This window comes from Salmo salar, chromosome 01 (genome assembly GCF_965601325.2).
Source record: "Salmo salar chromosome 01, fSalSal1, whole genome shotgun sequence".
Lineage (NCBI taxonomy): Eukaryota > Metazoa > Chordata > Actinopteri > Salmoniformes > Salmonidae > Salmo > Salmo salar.
The window spans coordinates 11,296,929-11,322,269 of record NC_138291.1 but is presented as its reverse complement, the minus strand read 5'-3'; the positions used below and the strand labels follow the sequence as shown (position 1 = coordinate 11,322,269).

The 25,341-nt window shown below is 41.0% G+C and overlaps 1 protein-coding gene across 1 annotated transcript; it reads right to left on the bottom strand.

The window, feature by feature from the left end:
* Nucleotides 1-437: 437 nt before the first annotated feature.
* On the bottom strand, nucleotides 438-19,797 carry LOC106613317 (doublecortin domain-containing protein 2B). Its single transcript, XM_014215451.3, has 14 exons — nucleotides 18,212-19,797; nucleotides 16,174-16,228; nucleotides 12,729-12,799; nucleotides 12,515-12,646; nucleotides 10,012-10,146; nucleotides 8,674-8,713; nucleotides 8,474-8,539; nucleotides 8,182-8,350; nucleotides 7,533-7,639; nucleotides 6,674-6,745; nucleotides 5,285-5,395; nucleotides 1,702-1,809; nucleotides 1,350-1,490; nucleotides 438-720 (listed from the first exon to the last, which is right to left on the bottom strand). The coding sequence occupies exons 1-13, from the start codon at nucleotides 18,490-18,492 to the stop codon at nucleotides 1,368-1,370; spliced, it is 1,470 nt and encodes a 489-aa protein (XP_014070926.3). The 5' UTR covers nucleotides 18,493-19,797; the 3' UTR covers nucleotides 438-720; nucleotides 1,350-1,367.
* Nucleotides 19,798-25,341: the final 5,544 nt, after the last annotated feature.

The following is a 25,341-nucleotide window of genomic DNA, read 5'->3' as shown; positions in this document are numbered from 1 at the left end:
ACCGGACTGCTTCATTAAGGTGCTTGTTGGAGGGACCGGACTGCTTCATTAAGGTGCTTGTTGGAGGGACCGGACTGCTTCATTAAGGTGCTTGTTGGAGGAACCGAACTGCTTCATTAAGGTGGTTGTTGGAGGGACCGGACTGCTTCATTAAGGTGCTTGTTGGAGGGACCGGACTGCTTCATTAAGGTGCTTGGGACCGGACTGCTTCATTAAGGTGCTTGTTGGAGGGACCGGACTGCTTCATTAAGGTGCTTGTTGGAGGGACCGGACTGCTTCATTAAGGTGCTTGTTGGAGGGACCGGACTGCTTCATTAAGGTGCTTGTTGGAGGGACCGGACTGCTTCATTAAGGTGCTTGTTGGAGGGACCGGACTGCTTCATTAAGGTGCTTGTTGGAGGGACCGGACTGCTTCATTAAGGTGCTTGTTGGAGGGACCGGACTGCTTCATTAAGGTGCTTGTTGGAGGGACCGGACTGCTTCATTAAGGTGCTTGTTGGAGGGACCGGACTGCTTCATTAAGGTGCTTGTTGGAGGGACCGGACTGCTTCATTAAGGTGCTTGTTGGAGGGACCGGACTGCTTCATTAAGGTGCTTGTTGGAGGGACCGGACTGCTTCATTAAGGTGCTTGTTGGAGGGACCGGACTGCTTCATTAAGGTGCTTGTTGGAGGGACCGGACTGCTTCATTAAGGTGTCCGGTGGAGGGTATGAGGACTCCCTTAAAAGAAAAAAAAACAATCAGACAGGGCCAAAATATATTATCTTTTAAGGATATTCTCTGGTACTTTTGTATACTTTTTAGCCAGTAGTTCTGAAAGTTGCACCCACAAGCCAAAAAGTGGTCCCCGAAAATTGCGTACTACGTCACCTGCAGATATGTTCACGCTGTGTGTGTGCGTCTTGCTAGCTGTCACTCAAATGGGGATGGGCTGAAGCTCATTAGTTGAAACTCTAATTGCTAGGGTGCTGGCCCACATGGGGGTAAATGTAGGGAAAATGGTGCTGCACAGTTTCCAGAAAACTGTCGCTTTCAAACTAGGGATTTTGTGGCACTTTGAGAGTAATTCTGCTCATAGATTATGCATGTATGAACTAAAATTGACACATCCAGACCAAAGTTGGAGGTTTAAAAAAATAGTTATTAGTGGTCAAAGTACCAGAGCATGTATTTAAACCACTCTAGGATGATCATTTAAATCCAGGGGCGCAACTTTCACTGGCAACGGTGTGCTTTAGGACCATGCGGACGCCTCCTGTTTGGAGTGTTTATCCGACTGGATAAAGAAAATAATAATAATTTGCCCCCCCCACTTCTAAAATCAAAGCTGCGCCCATGTTTAAATTCACCTATTCAATCGAGCCTGATCAAATACTCGAACGGTTTCCTTGGATACCCCCGCTTTTCGGGGAACTTTGAGATGCGGAGGATGTTGATGACGAAGAAGCCCTTGGGTGTGGAGTGGTTGGCTTTGGCTCCGTCTTCAGCTCCTTGAATAGGGGTGAGTGTACAGACAGAATTCATTTCTAGACATTGAGTGTGTTCGTCTGTATGTGTATTCATGCTGTACTGAATAACAGTGTGTGTGTGTGTGTGTGTGTGTGTGTGTGTGTGTGTGTGTGTGTGTGTGTGTGTGTGTGTGTGTGTGTGTGTGTGTGTGTGTGTGTGTGTGTGTGTGTGTGTGTGTGTGTGTGTGTGTACCTCTGGCGAATCAGTAGCAGACACACAACTCTCTAAGGCAGCGCCTTCATTTTTGTGGACAGATGGATCTGCAGTAGAGTTCATCTCATGCTCCAGGGATGTGTTTGCCTTTGTTAGACGAAGAACATGTAAACCATGAAAATGTATCCAACATCTTCAGTGTGGTAGAGCATGACTATATCAGTGAATGAGTATATCGCACAAGAACACATACCATCAGTGCACAAAACATTATGAACACCTGCTCTTTCCATGACATAAGCCGTGTTCACATTGGCAGTTTCAAATTCTATTTATTGGCATATCCGATTCAAATCTGTTCTTTTTCCTGCATTCTGAACAGCCAAAAAGCACATGGAATCGGATATTTCATGCCACATTTGTCGGTGGTTTGAAGTCAGATACAAATCTGATTCCTGGCCATGTGACTTGTGTCTGAACGGTCAAATCTGATTTATTTGCTAGAAAGCTAAACAGCTAACTACAGTGGGGGGGGAAAGTATTTGATCCCCTGCTGATTTTGTACATTTGCCCACTTACAAAGAAATGATCAGTCTATAATTTTAATAGTAGGTTTATTTGAACAGTGAGAGACAGAATAACAACAACAAAAAATCCAGAAAAACACATGTCAAAAATGTTCTAAAATGATTTGCATTTTAATGAGGGAAATAAGTATTTGACCCTTCTGCAAAACATGACTTAGTACGTGGTGGCAAAACCCTTGTTGGCAATCACAGAGGTCAGATGTTTCTTGTAGTTGGCCACCAGGTTTGCACACATCTCAGGAGGGATTTTGTCCCAGTCCTCTTTGCAGATCTTCTCCAAGTCATTAAGGTTTCGAGGCTGACGTTTGGCAACTCGAACCTTCAGCTCCCTCCACAGATTTTCTATGGGATTAAGGTCTGGAGACTGGCTAGGCCACTCCAGGACCTTAATGTGCTTCTTCTTGAGCCACTCCTTTGTTGCCTTGGCCGTGTGTTTTGGGTCATTGTCATGCTGGAATACCCATCCACGACCCATTTTCAATTCCCTGGCTGAGGGAAGGAGGTTCTCACCCAAGATTTGACGGTACATGGCCCCGTCCATCGTCCCTTTGATGCGGTGAAGTTGTCCTGTCCCCCTAGCAGAAAAACACCCCCAAAGCATAATGTTTCCACCTCCATGTTTGACGGTGGAGATGGTGTTCTTGGGGTCATAGGCAGCATTCCTCCTCCTCCAAACACGGCGAGTTGAGTTGATGTCAAAGAGCTCCATTTTGGTCTCATCTGACCACAACACTTTCACCAGTTGTCCTCTGAGTCATTCAGATGTTCATTGGCAGACTTCAGACGAGCCTGTATATGTATTCTTGAGCAGGGGGACCTTGCGGGCGCTGCAGGATTTCAGTCCTTCACGGCGTAGTGTGTTACCAATTGTTTTCTTGGTGACTATGGTCCCAGCTGCCTTGAGATCATTGACAAGATCCTCCCGTGTAGTTCTGGGCTGATTCCTCACCATTCTCATGATCATTGCAACTCCACGAGGTGAGATCTTGCATGGAGCCCCAGGTCGAGGGATATTAACAGTTGTTTTGTGTTTCTTCCATTTGTGAATAATCGCAACAAATGTTGTCACCTTCTCACCAAGCTGCTTGGCGATGGTCTTGTAGCCCATTCCAGCCTTGTGTAGGTCTACCATCTTGTCCCTGACATCCTAGGAGAGCTCTTTGGTCTTGGCCATGGTGGAGAGTTTGGAATCTGATTTATTGATTGCTTCTGTGGACAGGTGTCTTTTCTACAGGTAACAAGCTGAGATTAGGAGCACTCCCTTCAAGAGTGTTACCTGTATAAAAGACACCTGGGAGCCAGAAATCTTTCTGATTGAGAGGGTGTCAAATACTTATTTCCCTCATTAAAATGCAAATCAATTTATAACATTTCTGACATGCGTTTTTCTGGATATTTTTGTTGTTATTCTGTGTCTCACTGTTCAAATAAACCTACCATTAAAATTATAGACTGATCCTTTCTTTGTCAGTGGGCAAACGTACAAAATCAGCAGGGGATCAAATACTTTTTTCCCTCACTGTAGCTAGTTAACTGCTGTGGCTAGCCAAAAAGGACTCGTTTTGAAAGTTGGATCTCATCGTTTGAGGCGTTATAAGTGTTCTTACACTGATTTTAAACATTCAAAGCAACAGGGAAACGTCCATGACAACGTTGTTGTCACCTTAGCTTGCTACATAACTTCTGAGTGACAGGAAGCACGAGCACCACGACCAATCAGCTTACACCACTGCACACATACCCGTTGTTACTATGACAACTAGGGTAGCCTTGTCAGCAAATGACTGCTGTCTGATTTGGTCAAATGACTGCTGTCTGAAAACATCTGATTTGGTCAAATGACTGCTGTCTGAGCACACATCTGATTTGGTCAAATGACTGCTGTCTGAACACACATCTGATTTGGTCAAATGACTGCTGTCTGAGCACACATCTGATTTGGTCAAATGACTGCTGTCTGAACACACATCTGATTTGGTCAAATGACTGCTGTCTGAACACACATCTGATTTGGTCAAATGACTGCTGTCTGAACACACACATCTGATTTGGTCAAATGACTGCTGTCTGAACACACATCGGATTTGGTCAAATGACTGCTGTCTGAACACACATCTGATTTGGTCAAAAGACTGCTGTCTGAACACACATCTGATTTGGTCAAATGACTGCTGTCTGAACACACATCTGATTTGGTCAAATGACTGCTGTCTGAACACACATCTGATTTGGTCAAATGACTGCTGTCTGAACACACATCTGATTTGGTCACTTGTAACTTGCTGTTTAGACAGTCAGTAGTTCAAAACGGATTTGGAACAAAACAAAATTAATTTGAACATTAAGAACTGCGGTGTGAACAAAGCTTTAGAGTGTCCAGGTGAAAGCTGTGATCCCTTATTGATCCACTTCAATCAGTGTAGATGAAGGGGAGGAGACAGGTTAAATAATTTTTACGCTTTGAGACATGGATTGTGTATGTGTGCCATTCAGTAGGTGAATGAGAAAGACAAAAGATTTAAGGTCCTTTGAACAGGGTGTGGGAGTAGGGATCAGGCGCACCGGTTTGTGTCAATGACTGCAACGCTGCTGGCTTTTTCACGCTCAACAGTTTCCCGTGTGTATCAAGAATGGTCCACCACCCAAAGGACATCCAGCCAACTTGACACAACTTTGGGAAGCACTGGAATTAACATGGGCCAGCATCCCTGTGGAACGCTTTTGACACCTTGTAGAATCCATGCCCCAACGAATTCAGGCTGTTCTGAGGGCAAAAGGAGGTACAACCCAATATTAGGAAGATGTTCTTAATGTTTTGTACACTCAGTGTATACAGTATGTATACAGTATGATCACTGTTGTCTGTGTTATCTGGCTCATCTCACTCTCTCATGCAAGCAAGCAAGCAAGCAAGCACACACACACACCTTTTCCTCAGTCTCTAACTACAGACAGACAGGTGAGCCCCAAAGTAGTGAAAGGTATGAGCTATTTTTATAATTGCACTGTACTTAATGAATGAAAGCCTTCTGTACCTGTGGCATTTCTGTATCAAGCGTAGGGCTCCCACCGATAACATCCTCTTTGCAGATTGAAGAGCTGGTATTTTCAGGTGAGTCCCTGTCTTTCTCAGTCGATGATTCCAACTTTGTGATTGGACGAAAATCACAATTATCTGAGTGGTTCTATCATGTAACAGCAGACTAAAGTGTCCATCTAACAGCAGACATCTAACAGCAGACTGAAATGTCCATCTAACAGCAGACTGAAATGTCCATCTAACAGCAGACTGAAATGTACATCTAACAGCAGACTGAAATGTCCATCTAACAGCAGACTGAAATGTCCATCTAACAGCAGACTGAAATGTCCATCTAACAGCAGACTGAAATGTCCATCTAACAGCAGACTGAAATGTCCATCTAACAGCAGACTGAAATGTCCATCTAACAGCAGACTGAAATGTACATCTAACAGCAGACTAAAGTGTCCATCTAACAGCAGACTGAAATGTACATCTAACAGCAGACTGAAATGTCCATCTAACAGCAGACTGAAATGTCCATCTAACAGCAGACTGAAATGTCCATCTAACAGCAGACTGAAATGTCCATCTAACAGCAGACTGAAATGTCCATCTAACAGCAGACTGAAATGTCCATCTAACAGCAGACCAAAGTGTCCATCTAACAGCAGACTGAAATGTACATCTAACAGCAGACTGAAATGTCCATCTAACAGCAGACTGAAATGTACATCTAACAAGCAGACTGAAATGTCCATCTAACAGCAGACTGAAATGTCCATCTAACAGCAGACTGAAATGTACATCTAACAAGCAGACTGAAATGTCCATCTAACAGCAGACTGAAATGTCCATCTAACAGCAGACTGAAATGTCCATCTAACAGCAGACTGAAATGTCCATCTAACAGCAGACTGAAATGTCCATCTAACAGCAGACTGAAATGTCCATCTAACAGCAGACTGAAATGTCCATCTAACAGCAGACATCTAACAGCAGACATCTAACAGCAGACTGAAATGTACATCTAACAGCAGACTGAAATGTACATCTAACAGCAGACATCTAACAGCAGACTGAAATGTCCATCTAACAGCAGACATCTAACAGCAGACTGAAATGTACAAAATAAATGTAACAGCATATCTCATGTTGAGAATGATTTGGCAAATCATGAGCGATGATCCTTGACCAGACAAACATTGTCTGGGTGTTCTGGGTGAGGAAGGGGATCTTATGTAGCCTTGATCAAAATCTAGAGGAGAACAATACAAAGAAGCTCTCGTAGCTTCACACTACCAACCATACAACCTGGATAAACATGTATGATAAACAATCTGCGACTTCTACTAAACCTCATGTCACTCAAGGAATGAGACTATCCCAGACAGATACACACCTGATCTTGGCTGTTGGAATGAGTAGGATTTCTCCCAATAAGGTCCTCGTCCTCTACTGTCTCTGCCACTCTCTAAAAGATAAAGATACAACACCACAATACTACAGTTTGCTTAACTATAATCCACACCTCAACACATTACATATAACCCTCATATACATTATTTCAAAGAGAGAAATGGAAAATGGTCCCATTGCACTGGTAAGGGAAGAAAGGACAGTTTAAACTTGATTGTAACCCAGAAGGACATTTGGTTATAGGCAGGGGTAATATGATGAAAAAACTTAGAGCACATACAAAAGAGTTAAAAAAACAACAACACCCCACAAAGTACACAGAAACATCATTATATGAAGGGGTGGGGGGGGCATAATTATTATTAGTACTGTTTCTTTGTTTATCCCGGGGATAAACACTCTAAACAGCCCAACCGACTGCTTGGAGGCGTCCGCATGGTCCTAAAGCAAACCGTTGCCTCGTTTTGTATCACATTCCAATGATAAAACTGGGGGGTGACAAAAATGCTATTTCAGAATGTGGGGGGGACATGTCCCTCCCGTCCCCAGTGAAAGTTGCGCCCCTGCTTATATGCAATTTTAGGCAATAGAGTGCATGTCCAAATTAGGATCATTTGATTCCCTTTCCATACCAGGGCCCAGTGTTTAACATGTTCATGGTGGTGGGTACAAAGGAGTGCTCGTATCTGTTGCTTTTTAGTCCGGGGAGTTGTATCTGGAACCTGAGGGTAGGAGCTGGATCTCAGAGTGGAGGGCTTGGTCACTGTCATGGAACGGAGAGCTTTGGGTAAGAGGACAATAAAAGAGTGGAGGAGAGAGAAAAGAATGAGGTGTCGGCCTACCTGGTCAACGGGAACATCTACTGCCGTGTTCTCATCCTCCAGCACCTCCTCAGCCCCCTGCACCTCCTCTCTCTTCCTCCGTACAGCTCTGAACACACTGGCCTGGGCTACAACACACACCAACATGAACATGAATGATCAATCATTGTAAATGTGCATTGACACAATCATGAATGCAATATTTCACACTATGCCAAGGGCCACACCAGACCATTTGCCAGGGGCCACACCAGACCATATGCCAAGGGCCACTCCAGACCATATGCCAGGGGCCACACCAGATCATATGCCAGGGGCCACACCAGACCATATGCCAGGGGCCACTCCAGACCATATGCCAGGGGCCACACCAGATCATATGCCAGGGGCCACACCAGACCATATGCCAGGGGCCACTCCAGACCATATGCCAGGGGCCACACCAGACCATATGCCAGGGGCCACACCAGACCATATGCCAGGGGCCCCACCAGACCATATGCCAGGGGCCACACCAGACCATATGTCAGGGGCCACACCAGACCCACAAGCTGCTTTCTCGTGGCTCCCCTTCTGGTATCTAATTCCTATTAAAACCAGGTCCTCAGTGAGAACAGCAAGCCTGACACTGGCCCCCAGGTAATTGGAGTGTGTGTCTGTGTGCTCCTACCTGGTCCAGTCCTTGGTGGAGGCCTGGGATGGCCTCTGTTCCTCACTCGGACTTTCACTGGTTTGGCGTAGAAGATAGAGCTCTCCTCCTTCACTGGACTCCTCTGGATGGATGGGAGAGCCGTCTCCCCCACCTCATCCCCAGTGGACTTCACACTCCGCCCATCCAACTGGGACCACAACACCAGGGTTGTGTTCATTAGGCACCAAATGGAAGAAAACAGACTGAAACCGGGCTGGACTACTTTATACAATAAGAAACTTTATTTTCCACTACAGTTTTTTGACAGTACCTCTGGAGAGTCCAGGAGAGCAGAGTCACTGTAGCTGTCCTCAGGGCCACTGGCTGCCTTCCTGCCCTGAGCAAGACAAAGGGAGACAACGTGTACCTTTATAACCCAGCTCAATTGTCCTACAGACCAAAATAAATATACAAAATATTAGACTATGAAGTGTTAGACATACAGTAGGTGTTAGACAGACAGTAGCTTACCTTATATCTCCTTGACAGCCTTCTATTTCCAGGGTCATTTCTGGAAAATAATATGAAACTCATATGATATAGAAATCCATATTATATCAAATGTATTATATTATACTATACTATATCATATTATATATTATATTTATAATATTATTATATCATATTATAATATATTATATCATATTATATTTATTATATTATATAATTTCATATTCAATTCATTATATAACATTATATTATATCATACTATATTATATCATTTCATATCATATATTTATTATATAATATTATACTATATCATATTATATTTATTATATTATATGATATCAGATGTATTATATTATATCATATTATATTATATCATATCAGATGTATTATATCATATCAGATGTATTATATTATATCATATTACATTATATCATATTATATTATATCATATCATATGTTATATCATATCATACTATATTCCAATATATTATATCATATCATATTTATTATATCATATTATATTATATCATATTATATTAAAATATATGATATCATATTATATTTATTTATTATATCATATTATATTATATTCTAATATATTATATCATATAATATTTATTATATAATATTATATCATATTACATTAAAATATATATCATATTATATTCATTGTTATATTATTTCATATCATATTATATTTATTATATCATATTATATTATAATATATTTATTATATTATATCATATTATATTTATTTTATCATATTGTATCATATTATATTAAAATATATGATATTATATGATATTATATTTATTATATCATATATTATAATACATTTATTATATTATATCATATTATATTTATTTTATCATATTATATCATATTATATTTATTTTATCATATTATATCATATTATATTAAAATATATCATATTATATTATATTTATTATATCATATTATATTTATTATATTATATCATATTATTGAATATATTTATTTTACCTTTATTTTAGTAGGGAGTCCCATTGAGACCAATATATCTTTAGAATAGAATACCCACACAGTCTTACATTTGACCTTTTAGTCATTTAGCAGACACTCTTATCCAGAGCGAATTACAGTTAGTGCATTGATCTTAATATAGCTAGGTGGGACAACCACATATCTCAGTCATAGTAAGTAAATTGTTCTTCACTAAAATAGCTATCTTCAATGTCTGAGTTAGTAAAAGGGGAGAAAAAGTCAAGTGAGTTCACAAAAGTATTTTTTGTCTTGGCTGCCTAAAAGCTGCTTGTTCTATTTTCATATTATCTAACATATTATCTAACAATCTCTGTACTATGATAATTCCATCCATACCTCTCAGAGGCTTTAGGAACCAACAGCTCCACGTAGGGAAGCTTCTTGAACCTCTCTGCTCCCACAGCCACGTAGAACTGGCCACTCACCAGCTCGTCTGCACTGGACACAGTTACACCCTCTAGAGTGCACAACCTGAGGGGTCACAGGGTCAGGGTTCACCAATGGGGTCAGAGAGACGGTCATCTGTGTACCTGAAGGGTCGTTGGGCTGCCATTAATAGGTCAAACATGCTGTGTCAGGGTGTGTGTGTGTGTCTGTGTCAGTGTGTGCGTATGTACAGTATATATGCGTGTGTGAGGGTGTGTGTGTGTCTGTGTCAGTGTGTGCGTATGTACAGTATATATGCATGTGTGAGGGTGTGTGTGTGTCTGTGTCAGTGTGTGTACAGTATATATGCGTGTGTGAGGGTGTGTGTGTGTCTGTGTCAGTGTGTGCGTATGTACAGTATATATGTGTGTGTGAGGGTGTGTGTGTGTGTGTGCGTATGTACAGTATATATGCGTGTGTGGTGGGTGTGTGTATGTACAGTATATATGTGTGTGTGAGGGTGTGTGTGTGTGTGTCTGTGTCGGTGTGTGTGTATGTACAGTATATATGCGTGTGTGAGGGTGTGTGTGTGTGTGTGTGTGTATGTACAGTATATATGCGTGTGTGAGGGTGTGTATGTACAGTATATATGCGTGTGTGAGGGTGTGCGTGTGTGTGTGTGTACAGTATATATGCGTGTGTGAGGGTGTGTGTGTGTGTGTGTGTGTGTATGTACAGTATATATGCGTGTGTGAGGGTGTGTGTGTGTGTGTACAGTATATATGCGTGTGTGAGGGTGTGTGTGTCTGTGTGTGTATGTACAGTATATATGCGTGTGTGAGGGTGTGTGTGTGTGTGTGTGTGTGTGTGTATGTACAGTATATATGCATGTGTGAGGGTGTGTGTGTGTCTGTGTCAGTGTGTGCGTATGTACAGTATATATGCGTGTGTGAGGGTGTGTGTGTGTCTGTGTCAGTGTGTGCGTATGTACAGTATATATGCATGTGTGAGGGTGTGTGTGTGTCTGTGTCAGTGTGTGTACAGTATATATGCGTGTGTGAGGGTGTGTGTGTGTCTGTGTCAGTGTGTGCGTATGTACAGTATATATGTGTGTGTGAGGGTGTGTGTGTGTGTGTGCGTATGTACAGTATATATGCGTGTGTGTGGGTGTGTGTGTGTATGTACAGTATATATGTGTGTGTGAGGGTGTGTGTGTGTGTCTGTGTCGGTGTGTGTGTATGTACAGTATATATGCATGTGTGAGGGTGTGTGTGTGTGTGTGTGTGTATGTACAGTATATATGCGTGTGTGAGGGTGTGTGTGTGTGTGTACAGTATATATGCGTGTGTGAGGGTGTGTGTGTGTGTGTGTGTATGTACAGTATATATGCGTGTGTGAGGGTGTGTGTGTGTGTGTGTGTATGTACAGTATATATGCATGTGTGAGGGTGTGTGTGTGTCTGTGTCAGTGTGTGTACAGTATATATGCGTGTGTGAGGGTGTGTGTGTGTCTGTGTCAGTGTGTGCGTATGTACAGTATATATGTGTGTGTGAGGGTGTGTGTGTGTGTGTGTGTGTGTATGTACAGTATATATGCGTGTGTGAGGGTGTGTATGTACAGTATATATGCGTGTGTGAGGGTGTGCGTGTGTGTGTGTGTACAGTATATATGCGTGTGTGAGGGTGTGTGTGTGTGTGTGTGTGTATGTACAGTATATATGCGTGTGTGAGGGTGTGTGTGTGTGTGTACAGTATATATGCGTGTGTGAGGGTGTGTGTGTGTGTGTGTGTATGTACAGTATATATGCGTGTGTGAGGGTGTGTGTGTGTGTGTGTGTATGTACAGTATATATGCATGTGTGAGGGTGTGTGTGTGTCTGTGTCAGTGTGTGTACAGTATATATGCGTGTGTGAGGGTGTGTGTGTGTCTGTGTCAGTGTGTGCGTATGTACAGTATATATGTGTGTGTGAGGGTGTGTGTGTGTGTGTGTGTGTATGTACAGTATATATGCGTGTGTGAGGGTGTGTGTGTGTGTGTGTACAGTATATATGCGTGTGTGAGGGTGTGTGTGTGTGTGTGTGTGTATGTACAGTATATATGCGTGTGTGAGGGTGTGTGTGTGTGTGTGTGTGTGTGTGTATGTACAGTATATATGCGTGTGTGAGGGTGTGTGTGTGTGTGTGTGTGTGTATGTACAGTATATATGCGTGTGTGAGGGTGTGTGTGTGTGTGTGTGTATGTACAGTATATATGCGTGTGTGAGGGTGTGTGTGTGTGTGTGTGTGTGTATGTACAGTATATATGCGTGTGTGAGGGTGTGTGTGTGTGTATGTACAGTATATATGTGTGTGTGAGGGTGTGTGTGTGTATGTACAGTATATATGCGTGTGTGAGGGTGTGTGTGTGTGTGTGTGTGTGTGTGTTTGTACAGTATATATGCGTGTGTGAGGGTGTGTGTGTGTACGTATCTGACCTGCGCACGGCTCCAGTACGTAAACTGGCCTTCTCTGTGACTAGACCGAGGATCTGATCCAGGTCGTGCTGCCAGGTCCTGGGAATTATGAAACGGAATGGCAAGCAGCGAAGATCTTCGTTGCGGAAAACACTGTAAAGGAGCACGCAAATAAGTAGTGTGTTTCTATGTGTGTAGTATTTGAGAATGGGAGTGTGTTAACAGGGAAACTTACTGTATGATACAGGGTAGAGGAATATACTTTCTCCATTTTGCTGACACATTCGGTCTGTGAAGTAATCTTGCCTAGGAAAGAAAACAGGACATTACAAAAGAATACTGCACTGTAGTTTCAGATAGATTTGTCGGTCAGAATCAAATACAAGAAAGAAATACCACTTCCTCTGATCAGTGAAGGCCAAATTAAACCATGTGATGAAACATTGACATCAAGTGTGCCATTTGATATAATTTACTAAAACAAAGTAAATTCCAATTGTATTAATTTCGGAACAGAACATCCACAGACATTTCACAATAAGCGGTTATGATCTATTATTATTTTTATTATTATACTGTCACGTCCTGACCAGTATAAGGGTTATTTGTTATTGTAGTTTGGTCAGGACGTGGCAGAGGGTATTTTGTTTATGTGGTTCGGGGTGGTGTTTTATGTAGTAGGGTGTTTGATTTATAATTTCCGGGTTTTTGGGGTTATGTTCTAGGTTTGTATTCTATGTTCTTTCTGGTTTGTTGTATGTCCATGTTTAGGTTGATGGGGGGTTGGACTCTCAATTGGAGGCAGGTGCTTTCTCGTTGCCTCTGATTGACAGTCCTATATATGGGTAATTGTTTGGTTTGGTGTTGTGGGAGATTGTTTCTTGTTTTGCATGTGTGAGCCTGACAAGACTGTTTTTGTTGTTCGTGAGTTCTTTGTTATTTTGGTGTTCACTTTGTTTTAAAATAAATACAAGATGAGCATCCACATTCCTGCTGCGTTTTGGTCCTCCATTCCCGACGACAACCGTTACATATAGCTTGTCAGTCAGAGGGCTGTGTCCATGGCAACACACATCATCATCTTGGCCAAAAACATACTGTATCTACATAACACATCTACAAAGACAGACTGAGTGCTCCACTTCATTGAATACCTAAACTATATATAGCCACTCTGTCCACAAAACTTCCCCTGACCTTTCTATTATGTCCAGAGTCTATGAAGTCAAGCCCTATTAAGACAAGCCCTATTAAGTCAAGCCCTATGGAGTCAAGCCCTATGAAGTCAGGCCCTATGAAGTCAGGCCCTATGAAGTCAGGCCCTATGAAGTCAAGCCCTATGAAGTCAGGCCCTATGAAGTCAAGCCCTATGGAGTCAAGCCCTATGAAGTCAGGCCCTATGAAGTCAGGCCCTATGAAGTCAGGCCCTATGAAGTCAAGCCCTATGGAGTCAAGCCCTATGAAGTCAGGCCCTATGAAGTCAGGCCCTATGAAGTCAGGCCCTATGAAGTCAGGCCCTATGAAGTCAAGCCCTATGAAGTCAGGCCCTATGAAGTCAAGCCCTATGAAGTCAGGCCCTATGAAGTCAAGCCCTATTAAGTCAAGCCCTATGGAGTCAAGCCCTATGGAGTCAAGCCCTATGAATCACTCATTGTGTCTGACCACATAATATAACAATAAATCAATACTTCAAACAAAACCCAACCACAGCTAGAAAATAAATGTTTCTACAATGTTTCCACTTTGAAGTGGCACTATTCAAGGTTGTTTTTGTATTTAAACAGAGTGGTAGGCATGGGGCTGCCAGCAAATGGCTGGGTAGGCTGGGAATCAGACCTGCCCAGGCTTGTTCAGAGCCCTGATAACACAGGATGAGGCCACTGTATGGCTTAGTTCTCTAAACAGAGTTACCAAGCTAACAATTCTAGTGAGACAGAATGTTTTTGTATTGTTACCTGTAGTGTTCCCCAGATGTTTGAGTGTCCAGTTTATGTTAGTTAAGGGAACATTTTATGTATGTTAACAAAAACCTCCTGAGAACCAATTTAGCATGTTTTGACATTAGATAAATCTCACCTCTGTTAAAAGTACACTCAAGAAAAACAATTTAACATTAAAACAGGGTTATATGCCCCACCAACATTAGACAACTAAACAAAAAGCCCTAAAATTGCTGAAATAAGTCAGTCAAATCAATGATGAGAGAATAGTCTGATTAAATAACGGATAACTGACACAGATGTGGCGCAGCAGGAAGATTGAAATACTGTGAACCAAGAGGTTGTGATTTCAAATCCAAGGGGCGGACATGTTGAATAATAATCACTGTATAAATGAACATGCACAGTATAATCGTGTTATGTCAAAGTGTGTCAAATATCTAAGTTGAAAACACTGTATGTTAAAAGAATTGTTTGTGTGAGTGTCCCTAACCTTGCCAACAAAGAGCTGTGAATGGATCAGTGGTTCACCAATCAGAGTCATGATGGGCTCGGCCACAGTATAAGGGGTGATGTTTATTGATTAAACCATTTTTGGAGAACGTTTCTTTGCCTTTCTACTGTTTCATTTTAATGTTGATGGGTTAGTTATGGTGGCCCTTCTGGTCCCAGTCAGACAATGGAGAATGATTGTTCACAGCTTTCCTGCAGTCAAATGACAAAATCGCCCTGTAGTGGCCTCATGGGTGGAATATTATTCATATTTTTCATAATTTCCAAATTAACACCTTATTTTTCCCGCTGAAAATCCTGTGTTTCTATGTCAAACGGTTTTGTTATATTTCAGTCAACTGTGATGTATAGTGTAATATTGGGATGTAAACTCCAAATGTAATACATTTCAACTCTATATCTGACATGGTACAGGTGTCTTATTTTTTAAGCCCATAACCATGTGTATGAGGTGTATACTTTCGTTTCAAAGTAGATTTGTTTTAAGACTACCCTAACCCTGATTTAGCCCACTGCTGTAAAAGGTAGGACTATGATATTGCTCTGAATCACAACACGCTCCACAATGGAAAATGAAATACATGAATCTCTATCCATCCAGCCAGCCATTTGGGATGAATACAAAGCAAGCACTTTCCATTGTGCGAACGGCTATTGAGATGCTACGCTTGAAATGGGTTTATATGTGTCCTGACGCCCCTGAAAATAATATGATCTCATTAACACAAGATCTATGTTCCTTATATGAATGTATCCGATGATGAACAGAGATCTATTGAAATGGGCCAAGAATGACCCGAGACACTGGAAGACTAAATATGGTACAGAACATTGATTTGTTATTGATGTGTGGTCTACATGCTCTGTGAGTTTGTGTTGGTGCTGAGGACCATTATTTACAGATTACATGTATCCAAAAATCAATACTATGCTATTGCTTTGGTCTATCATGCTTTGGTCTACCACAGTGTCCGGTATTATGACATGCAAAGCACATCCAAAACCAAATTTAAACACAATGAATATGAAGTGTGATCAAATAAATACTCAATTATGACCATTGCTCAGTGGAAGAAAATCAGTTTTCTGTTACAACTGGTACCAGGTCAGATCTAGCTGATTTTGAGGGTGTGTGTGTCAGCATGACCTACCCCAGATAGGTTAGGTTAGATTAATGAGTAACGGACTGTACCGCTGACAGAGACAGAAAACCATATTGAAGCTTACCCGAGCTCCTTCTCCCATGGGTACAGGCTGCTTCTTCAGCCCTGTGTTCAAATAACTGCATGAAAGAAAAAAAAACAAGAGACATGATAAAGGTTCACATGTCATCCTCAGTGAGACACAGCTTAACACATGACTGTATTACTGACTGTATTACTGACTATAACCAGCTGTATTACTGACTGTATTACTGGCTGTATTACTGACTATAACCAGCTGTATTACTGCTGTATTACTGGCTGTATTACTGACTATAACCAGCTGTATTACTGACTGTATTACAGGCTGTATTACTGACTATAACCAGCTGTATTACTGACTGTATTACTGGCTGTATTACTGACTATAACCAGCTGTATTACTGACTGTATTACTGGCTGTATTACTGACTATAACCAGCTGTATTACTGACTGTATTACTGGCTGTATTACTGACTATAATCAGCTGTATTACTGCTGTATTACTGGCTGTATTACTGACTATAACCAGCTGTATTACTGCTGTATTACTGACTGAATAACCAGCTGTATTACTGACTGTATTACTGACTGTATTACTGACTGTATAACCAGCTGTATTACTGACTGTATAACCGGCTGCATTACTGACTGTATTACTGACTGTATTACTGACTGTATTACTGACTGTATTACTGACTGCATTACTGACTGTATTACTGACTGTATAACCAGCTGTATTACTGACTGTATTACTGACTGTATTACTGACTGTATAACCGGCTGCATTACTGACTGCATTACTGACTGTATTATTGTATGCATTACTGACTGTATTACTCACTATATTACTGTATAAATTACTGACTGTATAACCGACTGTATTACTGACTGTATTCCTGTATGCATTACTGACTGTATTATTGTATGTATTACTGTATGTTTTACTGACTGTATTACTGACTGTATTATTGTATGCATTACTGACTGTATTATTATATGTATTACTGACTGTATTACTCCGTGTATTACTGTATGTTTTACTGACTGTATTACTCCCTGTATTACTGTATGTTTTACTGACTGTATTATTGTATGCATTACTGACTGTATTATTGTGTGCATTACTGCATGTTTTACTGCCTGTATTACTGCCTGTATTACTGACTGTATTATTGTATGCATTACTGCCTGTATTACAGTATGTTTTACTGACTGTAATACTGCCTGTATTACTGACTGTATTATTGTATGTATTACTGCCTGTATTACTGTATGTTTTACTGACAGTATTACTGACTGTATTATTGTATGCATTACTGACTGTATTATTGTATGCATTACTGACTGTATTACTGTATGTATTACTGACTGTATTATTGTATGCATTACTGCATGTTTTACTGACTGTATTACTGCCTGTATTACTGCCTGTATTATTGTATGCATTACTGACTGTATTATTGTATGCATTTCTGACTGTATTACTGTATGTATTTATATAATGGTTACTATCTACATTTATCTACTGCACACAACAATAAATATCAAAGAAAACATTTTGATAACATCATATCTAGACATTTACACAAACATGGTAGACCTGGATACATAGGACAATATCTGGACCAACTGCCTGGGAGCAATGCCAGTGAACAACTTAAAAGTACCTTAAAGGGAAATTCCGCCACATTTCAACCTCAGATTCATTAACTCCATCACTGTAGCAGTGTCTATGTGAAAATGGTGCGTTTCTATGATATATGGTGAAAAAGATGAGAAGGTCCTAAAAAAGAACGATCTGTGATATGATAGGGTAGGATTAAAAGTAGAAAAACTGTGATTTTTTTTGCCCGTTTCTAACCAGAGGGAGGGTATTTTCTTGCTACTCACGTCACCGCGAATCTCATAGTGTTTGAAAGTCACTGTTTTAAAAATGTTTTACATGTTGATGATGTCATCGCGTTTTCACTTATGTAGACACTGGCATTGTGCTGGAGATAATGAAAATGTCGAAAATTGGTGGAATTGCCCTTTAATTGTCCTTTCTAATCTAGACAATTCTGCCTGATAGTCTACTCACTCAAGCTTCTTGAACCTCTCGAAGCCTGCGGCCACGTACTGGGCCCCGGTCTGGAGGTCATGCAGCTCCCTGACCCGGTGACCCTGCCGGGGGGTGTACAGGGTCCTCACGGCCAGCGGCGCCTGAATGCAGTGGGTCACGTCATTGAGAAACGCCTCCATGGTGGACACCTGTCGATGGTTGACTACAAACCTCCTGCCGGAGTAGAAGGGGTCCCCGTTCCTGTAGACCATCACACTCTTGACCGGAGGCAGGAGGGTTGCTGACCCACAGGAAGCCATTTTTCCAGATACCCTGTCTGCCGTCTCCGGTCCCTGTCTGCCGTCTCCGGTCCCTGTCTGCCGTCTCCGGTCTCTGTCTGCTCTGGGTACTACCACTACCACTCAAACCTGTTCTAATTAATCTGTTGTTGTGTTCTGTGTGGTGGTCTCTCACAGCTCTGGACTGTCACGTTCTCTCTCTCTCCCTCTCTCTCACACACACACACACACTACTCTCTGGCGACCGAGAGTATTTCCTGGTAGCCATGGCAGCAGAGCCAGCAATGACTGGCTTTGTGGGCCAAACCATTAGTAGCAACGAACGACAACAAAAGAGGGAGAGCGAGAGACAGATGATGCAAGTGTTGTACGCTGAATAAATAAGATAAACCATAAAACTCATCTTTATATATATTTTTTTAACTATTCGAAAACCTGTTGAATTCACAACGTGTAGCCTAATGGCTGCTAGTTCTGTAGTATTTACAGTAAAATCTCAGGGATAACCCTTCTACAATAGAAGTTAATGCTCTGGGAGGGGACAAGAGGGTCTAGGAATACCATTTCCATACATCCATTTCAAACAGTCTCCCTTGACCTTGTATGGGCTGTCAGGAAAGCACATGCAGCTTTTGTGTTTATTTTGATACCCACATAGACAGGACCAGTATGTTGTTTAATATAACTGCACTTTTTTTAATGATTGTGTTGAGTGTGTGCTCTCAATGCGAAACATTTGTGTGAATCACCTGAGATAAACTGGTTATGGCAAGGAGTTCCCTTGAATCTTTCCCATAACTTCTTTGAAAACAATGGAGATCATCATGGTTAAATGCAGTTATGCAGACAACAATTGTAGTGACGTAAAGGAACATCACATGTACTGTAGCAACGGTAGTAACAACAGTATTAGTAGTAAAAAAAAACTATAGCAAATTTTGTCAATGGACACTTACAAAAATAAACTTTATTAAATTGATATTTAATTTGACAATGTGTATTTGACAACGTACCAACCGTTTGAGCTAAACAAAAGGTACCAATTGGTTAGCTACATCGGCAACATTTCAAACTAGCTGTGGAGTGAGCTTACGGTAAATTCATATTAACTCTATTACACTCACCCCTTTTAAACTCGCTACCCCGGCCGTTGAGCTGAGCCCAGCTGCCGATCCGGGCCACAGGCACCACTGTAACGGGGGTGAGTGTGCTGCTAACAGATTAATTTCCTCTACTCTCCAACTGCCCCATACTAGGTTCAAATCAGTGATCCTCTGCTTCTAAACACACGTGGCTGCCCTCCTGGACAACATACGGACTGTTTGAGATATACAAAAGGTAGGGGAGAGTGGGGTATGTTGAGACGTTTTTTACATTCAGCATCACTACCTCAAGGGAAATATGTACCAATGATATCTACATATATTTCAGGATGTCGTGTATCCCTGGAAATATGTAAACATAACAGTTTTGAAAACATAGCTTGTGAAAAAAATTTGGTCTCTTGATATAATCTACGGGGTAAGTTGAGCAAAGGGACAGGATAAGTTGATATGCCTTGTGGTAAATGGGTGATGGTGTCCTGTGACAGTGGGTGATGCTGATGGTAGGTCCAAGTTTAATTCATGAAATGGGGGTGTGGTGTATTGTATATCTTAAATGCATGCTTACATTCAGATATAGATCTCTCTGTTCAATATCACTTACCCTTCCAGTTCTTAACCAGTTGTCCGGGACAGGGATGTTGTTTCGCTGTGCCAATTCGTAGGCAACTGGTCCGCGAGATTCTTTATATGTTTATCAAGCTCAGACTCCATGTCATCAGATAAGACCTTGTGTTCCTCTGCTACTCTGTCATAGCCACTCTTTCACACAGGTACATGTTTGTTTTCTTTTTTGTCAATGTCCCTCTTCAGTGTCATTCTGTCTATTTATACATCCCTTGCTGCTGCTCGAATGGACTTCTTCCCTTCTCTCACTTCCTTGGCTGCTCTCTCAAGAACCTCAAGAGGGGCTAGAACCCTGCTTGTTTTATGTTTGTATACATGGGACATGATGATGTCTGCTCTGTAACAAAAATCTGTAGTTCATATGCATGACACATTGCAAAAATACTATACATGTTATGCATAAACTGACTAAATGAAATCATAATTTGTATGCTGTATGGTGGCCATTGTCTCAACTTACCCAAGGACAAACATCTTGACTATATTAGCCCACACAGCTACAAGGATGCTCTTTCATGCTAGTTTTAGGACCTTATATTGTAGCTTATAGAAAACCCAACTGATGTACAAAACTATTTAAAAATTATCTACTTTGATTTAGATAAAAGCATCATGAAACCTATAATTCAATCAATTAATTTGACTTGGTGAAAGTCTGTTTTTTGGGTCTAAATTACTTACCACTTTTCCCTTGTGGTTTCTTCCTTCACAGACTCCATGAAATGATGACCTCTTTCTAAATACTTGGTTACATGATTAATACTGTGTATGGTTTCCTAGAAACAGGGGTGGCTTTGGTTCAACTTACCCCACTCTCCCCTACTAATTGGATAGCTACATCAGTTCCATTTCAAACTAGCTGTGGACTAAACTTATGGTACGTTCTTAACTCAATTACATAATTTCAAACAAAGTAAAGGGATTTATCCAAACAGGGAAAATGTCAGTATGAGAAATGAATGTTCAGTTTAGAGCAAAAGCCTCTCCTTGGTCTTCTGCAAATAGGAGATATTCAGTCTCTCTTTCAGTGACAGGTACTGCGAGTGTGAGTGTGAGTGTGAGAGAGAGAGAGAGAGAGAGAGAATGTTATTGTTTCCTTTCTATTCAATATTTATCTTCTCCTTCCTGAATGAGAATTATGCTGAAGCCACAGCATCTCCATGGCCAGGCTACACCACTGCTGGGAACATGGGAGAAGGCAGATACATTGAGAAGCAACTCATTAACTTACATAACTTAAAAACAATGAGCATAAATTCAATAAAACAAGGATGAGAGAGAGAGAGAGAGAGACATCTCTCAAACATTTGAGTTTCCCCACACACACACACTTAACCTTTCTGAAAATGGCTGTAATATAGCTCACATCTAAAACCAGACTGCTCCTGGCTTCTCCTGTCTGGTGCCTCTTTCACTTGTTTTTTTGGTGAAGATGTGCCATCCTGCTGGTAGAGTACAATAACATTGGTTAGAGATACTAACTGAGCAGAAATGACCAGCGGAACTCATGCTCTTCGGGAGAAGGGCAAACCCTACTTACAAAGTCTTTGAAATGAGGTATGGGAATAATATTCCCCCAATCTAAATGGTTTACGTCTTCGTCGATATCTCTCACAGAGTCTTCAAACTTCAAACAGTTGATCTCTTATCTCACCAAATATTCACGAGTGTGTGCCTGTGGGATCAAGTAAACACTGAAACACTTAAATACAGAACCAGGTGTAATACAACTTGTCGGTAATGAGGCAATTGAGGAGGAAACAGAAACCTTGAATCAGAAACCTTGCATTGCAGGAACGTTAGCTAACTACCTGCTGTGCCATGACGGTTCAGAGGCTGTAGTACAGTCATACAGGATGGCCACCTCCCTCACAAACCCCAATAGAAATGGGAACGATTCCATCCAAAAAAGGAATGCTGGGAAAATAACCACTGTAACGTTAGAGGGGAACAGGTCTTGAACCTGCAACTCGGTTGTTCCAGTAACATGTTGTGCATGTCTGTGCCATTAATGCTCCACACCTTTTAGGCAGAGCATTCATTCATAACAGGTTTGCTGCCTACAACATTGTAATGTCATTCTCTTTAGCTTAAACACAATTAGCTAGGTGTAGGGTGTCCAATCAAAAATGCATCTTTTGACCAATGGATAATTGGTCAATGGTTCAAACCTCATGTCTCTATCATAATCCATTCAAAGGTTATTGGAGTTTTTACATTTGTAGGAGGCCAGAATTAGGGTGACTAAATCAAGAGGCCAGAGAAAGAACGTGTTCAAAAATCTGGAGAATTGCATCTAACTAGGCTGGATTCTGTGCAAGAACTAACGATACCGGCTACCTGACAGGCTCACTTTCCCAATGAACTTGTCTTCTCGAATCCGCAGGACAAAAAACAATCTAGATTATGAGACATAACATGTAGTATTTTCATATTTTAGTATACACTTCTCATATTAATAAAAAATTATTGTTATTTTTTCTAAGATTTCTCACAAAAACAAGCACATGGAGCAATGAGCTTATACCAGCCTTTAATTTTCAAAGCCTTTTAAACTGAACAAAAATATAAACGCAACATGTAAAGTGTTAGTCCCATGTTTCATGAGCTGAAATAAAGGATCCAAGGAATTTTCCATGTGCACTAAAAGCTTATTTCTCTCAAATGTTGGCCACAAATGTGTTTACATCCCTATTAGTGAGCATTTCTCCTTTGTCAAGATAATCCATCCAACTAACAGGTGTGGCATATCAAGAAGCTGATTAAACAGCAGGATCATTACACAGGTGCACCTTGTGCTGGGTACAATAAAATGCCACTCTAAAATCTGCAGTTTTGTCACACACAATACCACAGATGTCTCAGGTTTTGAGGGAGTGTGCAATTGTCATGCTGACTGCAGGAATCTCCACCAGAGCTGTTACCAGAGAATGTAATGTTCATTTCTCTACCATAAGCCGCCTCCAACATCGTTTTTGAGAATTTGGCAGTACGTCCAACCAGCCTCACAACCGCAGACCACGTGTATGGAGTCTTGTAGGCAAGCGGTTTGCTGATGTCAACGTTGTGAACACAGTGCCCCATGGTGGCTGTGGGGTTAAGATATGGTTAGGCATAAGATACGGACAATGAACACAATTGCATTTTATCGATGGCAATTTGAATGCAGAGATACCGTGATGAGATCCAGAGACCCATTGTCATGCCATTCATCCGCCGCCATCACCTCATGTTTCAGCATGATAATGCACGGCTCCATGGCGCAACGATCTGTACCTAATCCTGAAAATGTCCCAGTTCTTCCATGGCCTGCATACTCACCAGACATGTCACCAATTGAGCACGTTTGGGATGCTCTGGATCGATGTGTACGACAGCGTGTTCCAGTTCCCGCCAATATCCAGAAAATTCGCACAGCCATTGAAGAGGAGTGGGACAACATTCTACAGGCCACAAATAACAACCTAATCAACTCTATGCGAAGGAGATGTGTCGTGCTGCATGATGCAAATGGTGGTCACACCAGATACTGACTGGTTTTCTGATCCACGCCCCTACATTTTTTTTTTTTATGAATCTCTGACCAACAGATGCATATTTGTATTCCCAGTCATGTGAAATCCATAGATTAGGGCCTAATGAGTTTATATAAATTGATTGATTTCCTTATATGAACTGTAACTCAGTAAAATCTTTGAAATTGTTGCAAGTTTCGTTTATATTTTTGTTCCTAATTCAGCTCATGTTCCTAATTCAGCTCATCCTAATTCAGCTCCTTTTTGCGACCCGTGTAAACAACTTTGAAGACGATGACCACAAAATGCAAAACCCTCAAAAGTGTTGAGAAAACTACAGAGCTCGGTGCTTAAAAGAGTATGTTGATCCACTGTTCCGCTATTTTTATGTTGGCCTTCCGCATCTGCGTGGAAAGTGGCAGAGCTACAGCGCTGTTTGTCAGAGGAGACATCCCGAAAATCGGTCTTCTCACAAAAACGCCAGTTTTGCTTTCCTACCCTCACGGGACTCATCTTAAAATGATACCGCCAATGTGCCAACTTCTGTCTGTAGTGCCTGAACCATTTGGGCTACAAACTAATATGACCCCACTATTCTCACGAACATGATGGTGTTCTCCGTTTTGCTCTACGACAATCACAAGTGTCATACTAGGTATAAATAAATGATGGAAGTACAGAGGTAGTTTTGTAACAAACAAAAAAAACATTTTTGTTAAATATGTGTCCAAAAAACAAAAAAATTTCCTGAGCTTTGTTATATCTCCTAGATATAGGACAGAGACTTCAAAACCTTACTCCTTATGATTTTTTTGGGGCTGTCTGTTTTGCCATTTAATTAATGTGTTTTTGAATTTGTTTCTATGAACTATAGTACTACAGTCCAAATGTAATACTTTAAAATGTGATACCTACAGGGGTCCTAAAATTCTAAATCAAATAGCTAAATGATCCCTGACCATCATGACCATCATAAAATAATTACATATGCTATGTTAGAGAAAGACGCCTCTGAACGATTAAGAACATGAATAATCATATTTGTCTTGGTAAAATGTATTTTATAACACAAGGAAGTTACATTTCATCATCAAATGGTTTTCACCCATTGAGCAGTGGGTGGACACCACCCCCTCCCCACACAGTCCCTGCTGGCAATGCTAACTAACAACAGTAGCTTTGAAGCTGCTTTACAGCAATATGCACAGCAAGACAACACAAACAATAAGCAGAGGAACAACATTTTTGGAAACGTTGTGATTTATCTAGCCAGCTGGTTAAACATCTAGATTAGCTAGCTGCTTTTACCTGAAAACGTGTGAACGTCAACATTTGCCATTTGAGTCCCTTAATTGCCATGGTAACATAGCAACATTTGCGGGAAATGAACCAACTTTTTCTTTCTTTTCCAGTGTCCCAGCTCACATGAACTGAAAAACAAAAGTCCCTAGTGAAATTTGTAAAAACGATTAAAAGTTGGAAATGCGTCTGTATTAGCAAGACATGAAAACCTAAATATTTTTCATAAACTATTTAAAGCTATTATTTGGGCTACCTGCGACCCCGGAAGTACTTATTTATATATGTAATTGTTTACAATTTTCGTAATGCAACCGCGCGGCTTC

Coding starts and splice junctions, on each gene's coding strand:
- LOC106613317 (XM_014215451.3), bottom strand. CDS start 18,492: ATGGCTTCCTGTGGGTCAGCAACCCTCCTGCCTCCGGTCAAGAGTGTG. Junction 12,800..16,173: donor CCATGGGAGAAGGAGCTCGG/GTAAGCTTCAAT, acceptor TTTCTTTCCTAG/GCAAGATTACTTCACAGACC. Junction 8,714..10,011: donor GTTCCTAAAGCCTCTGAGAG/GTATGGATGGAA, acceptor ATTATTTTCCAG/AAATGACCCTGGAAATAGAA.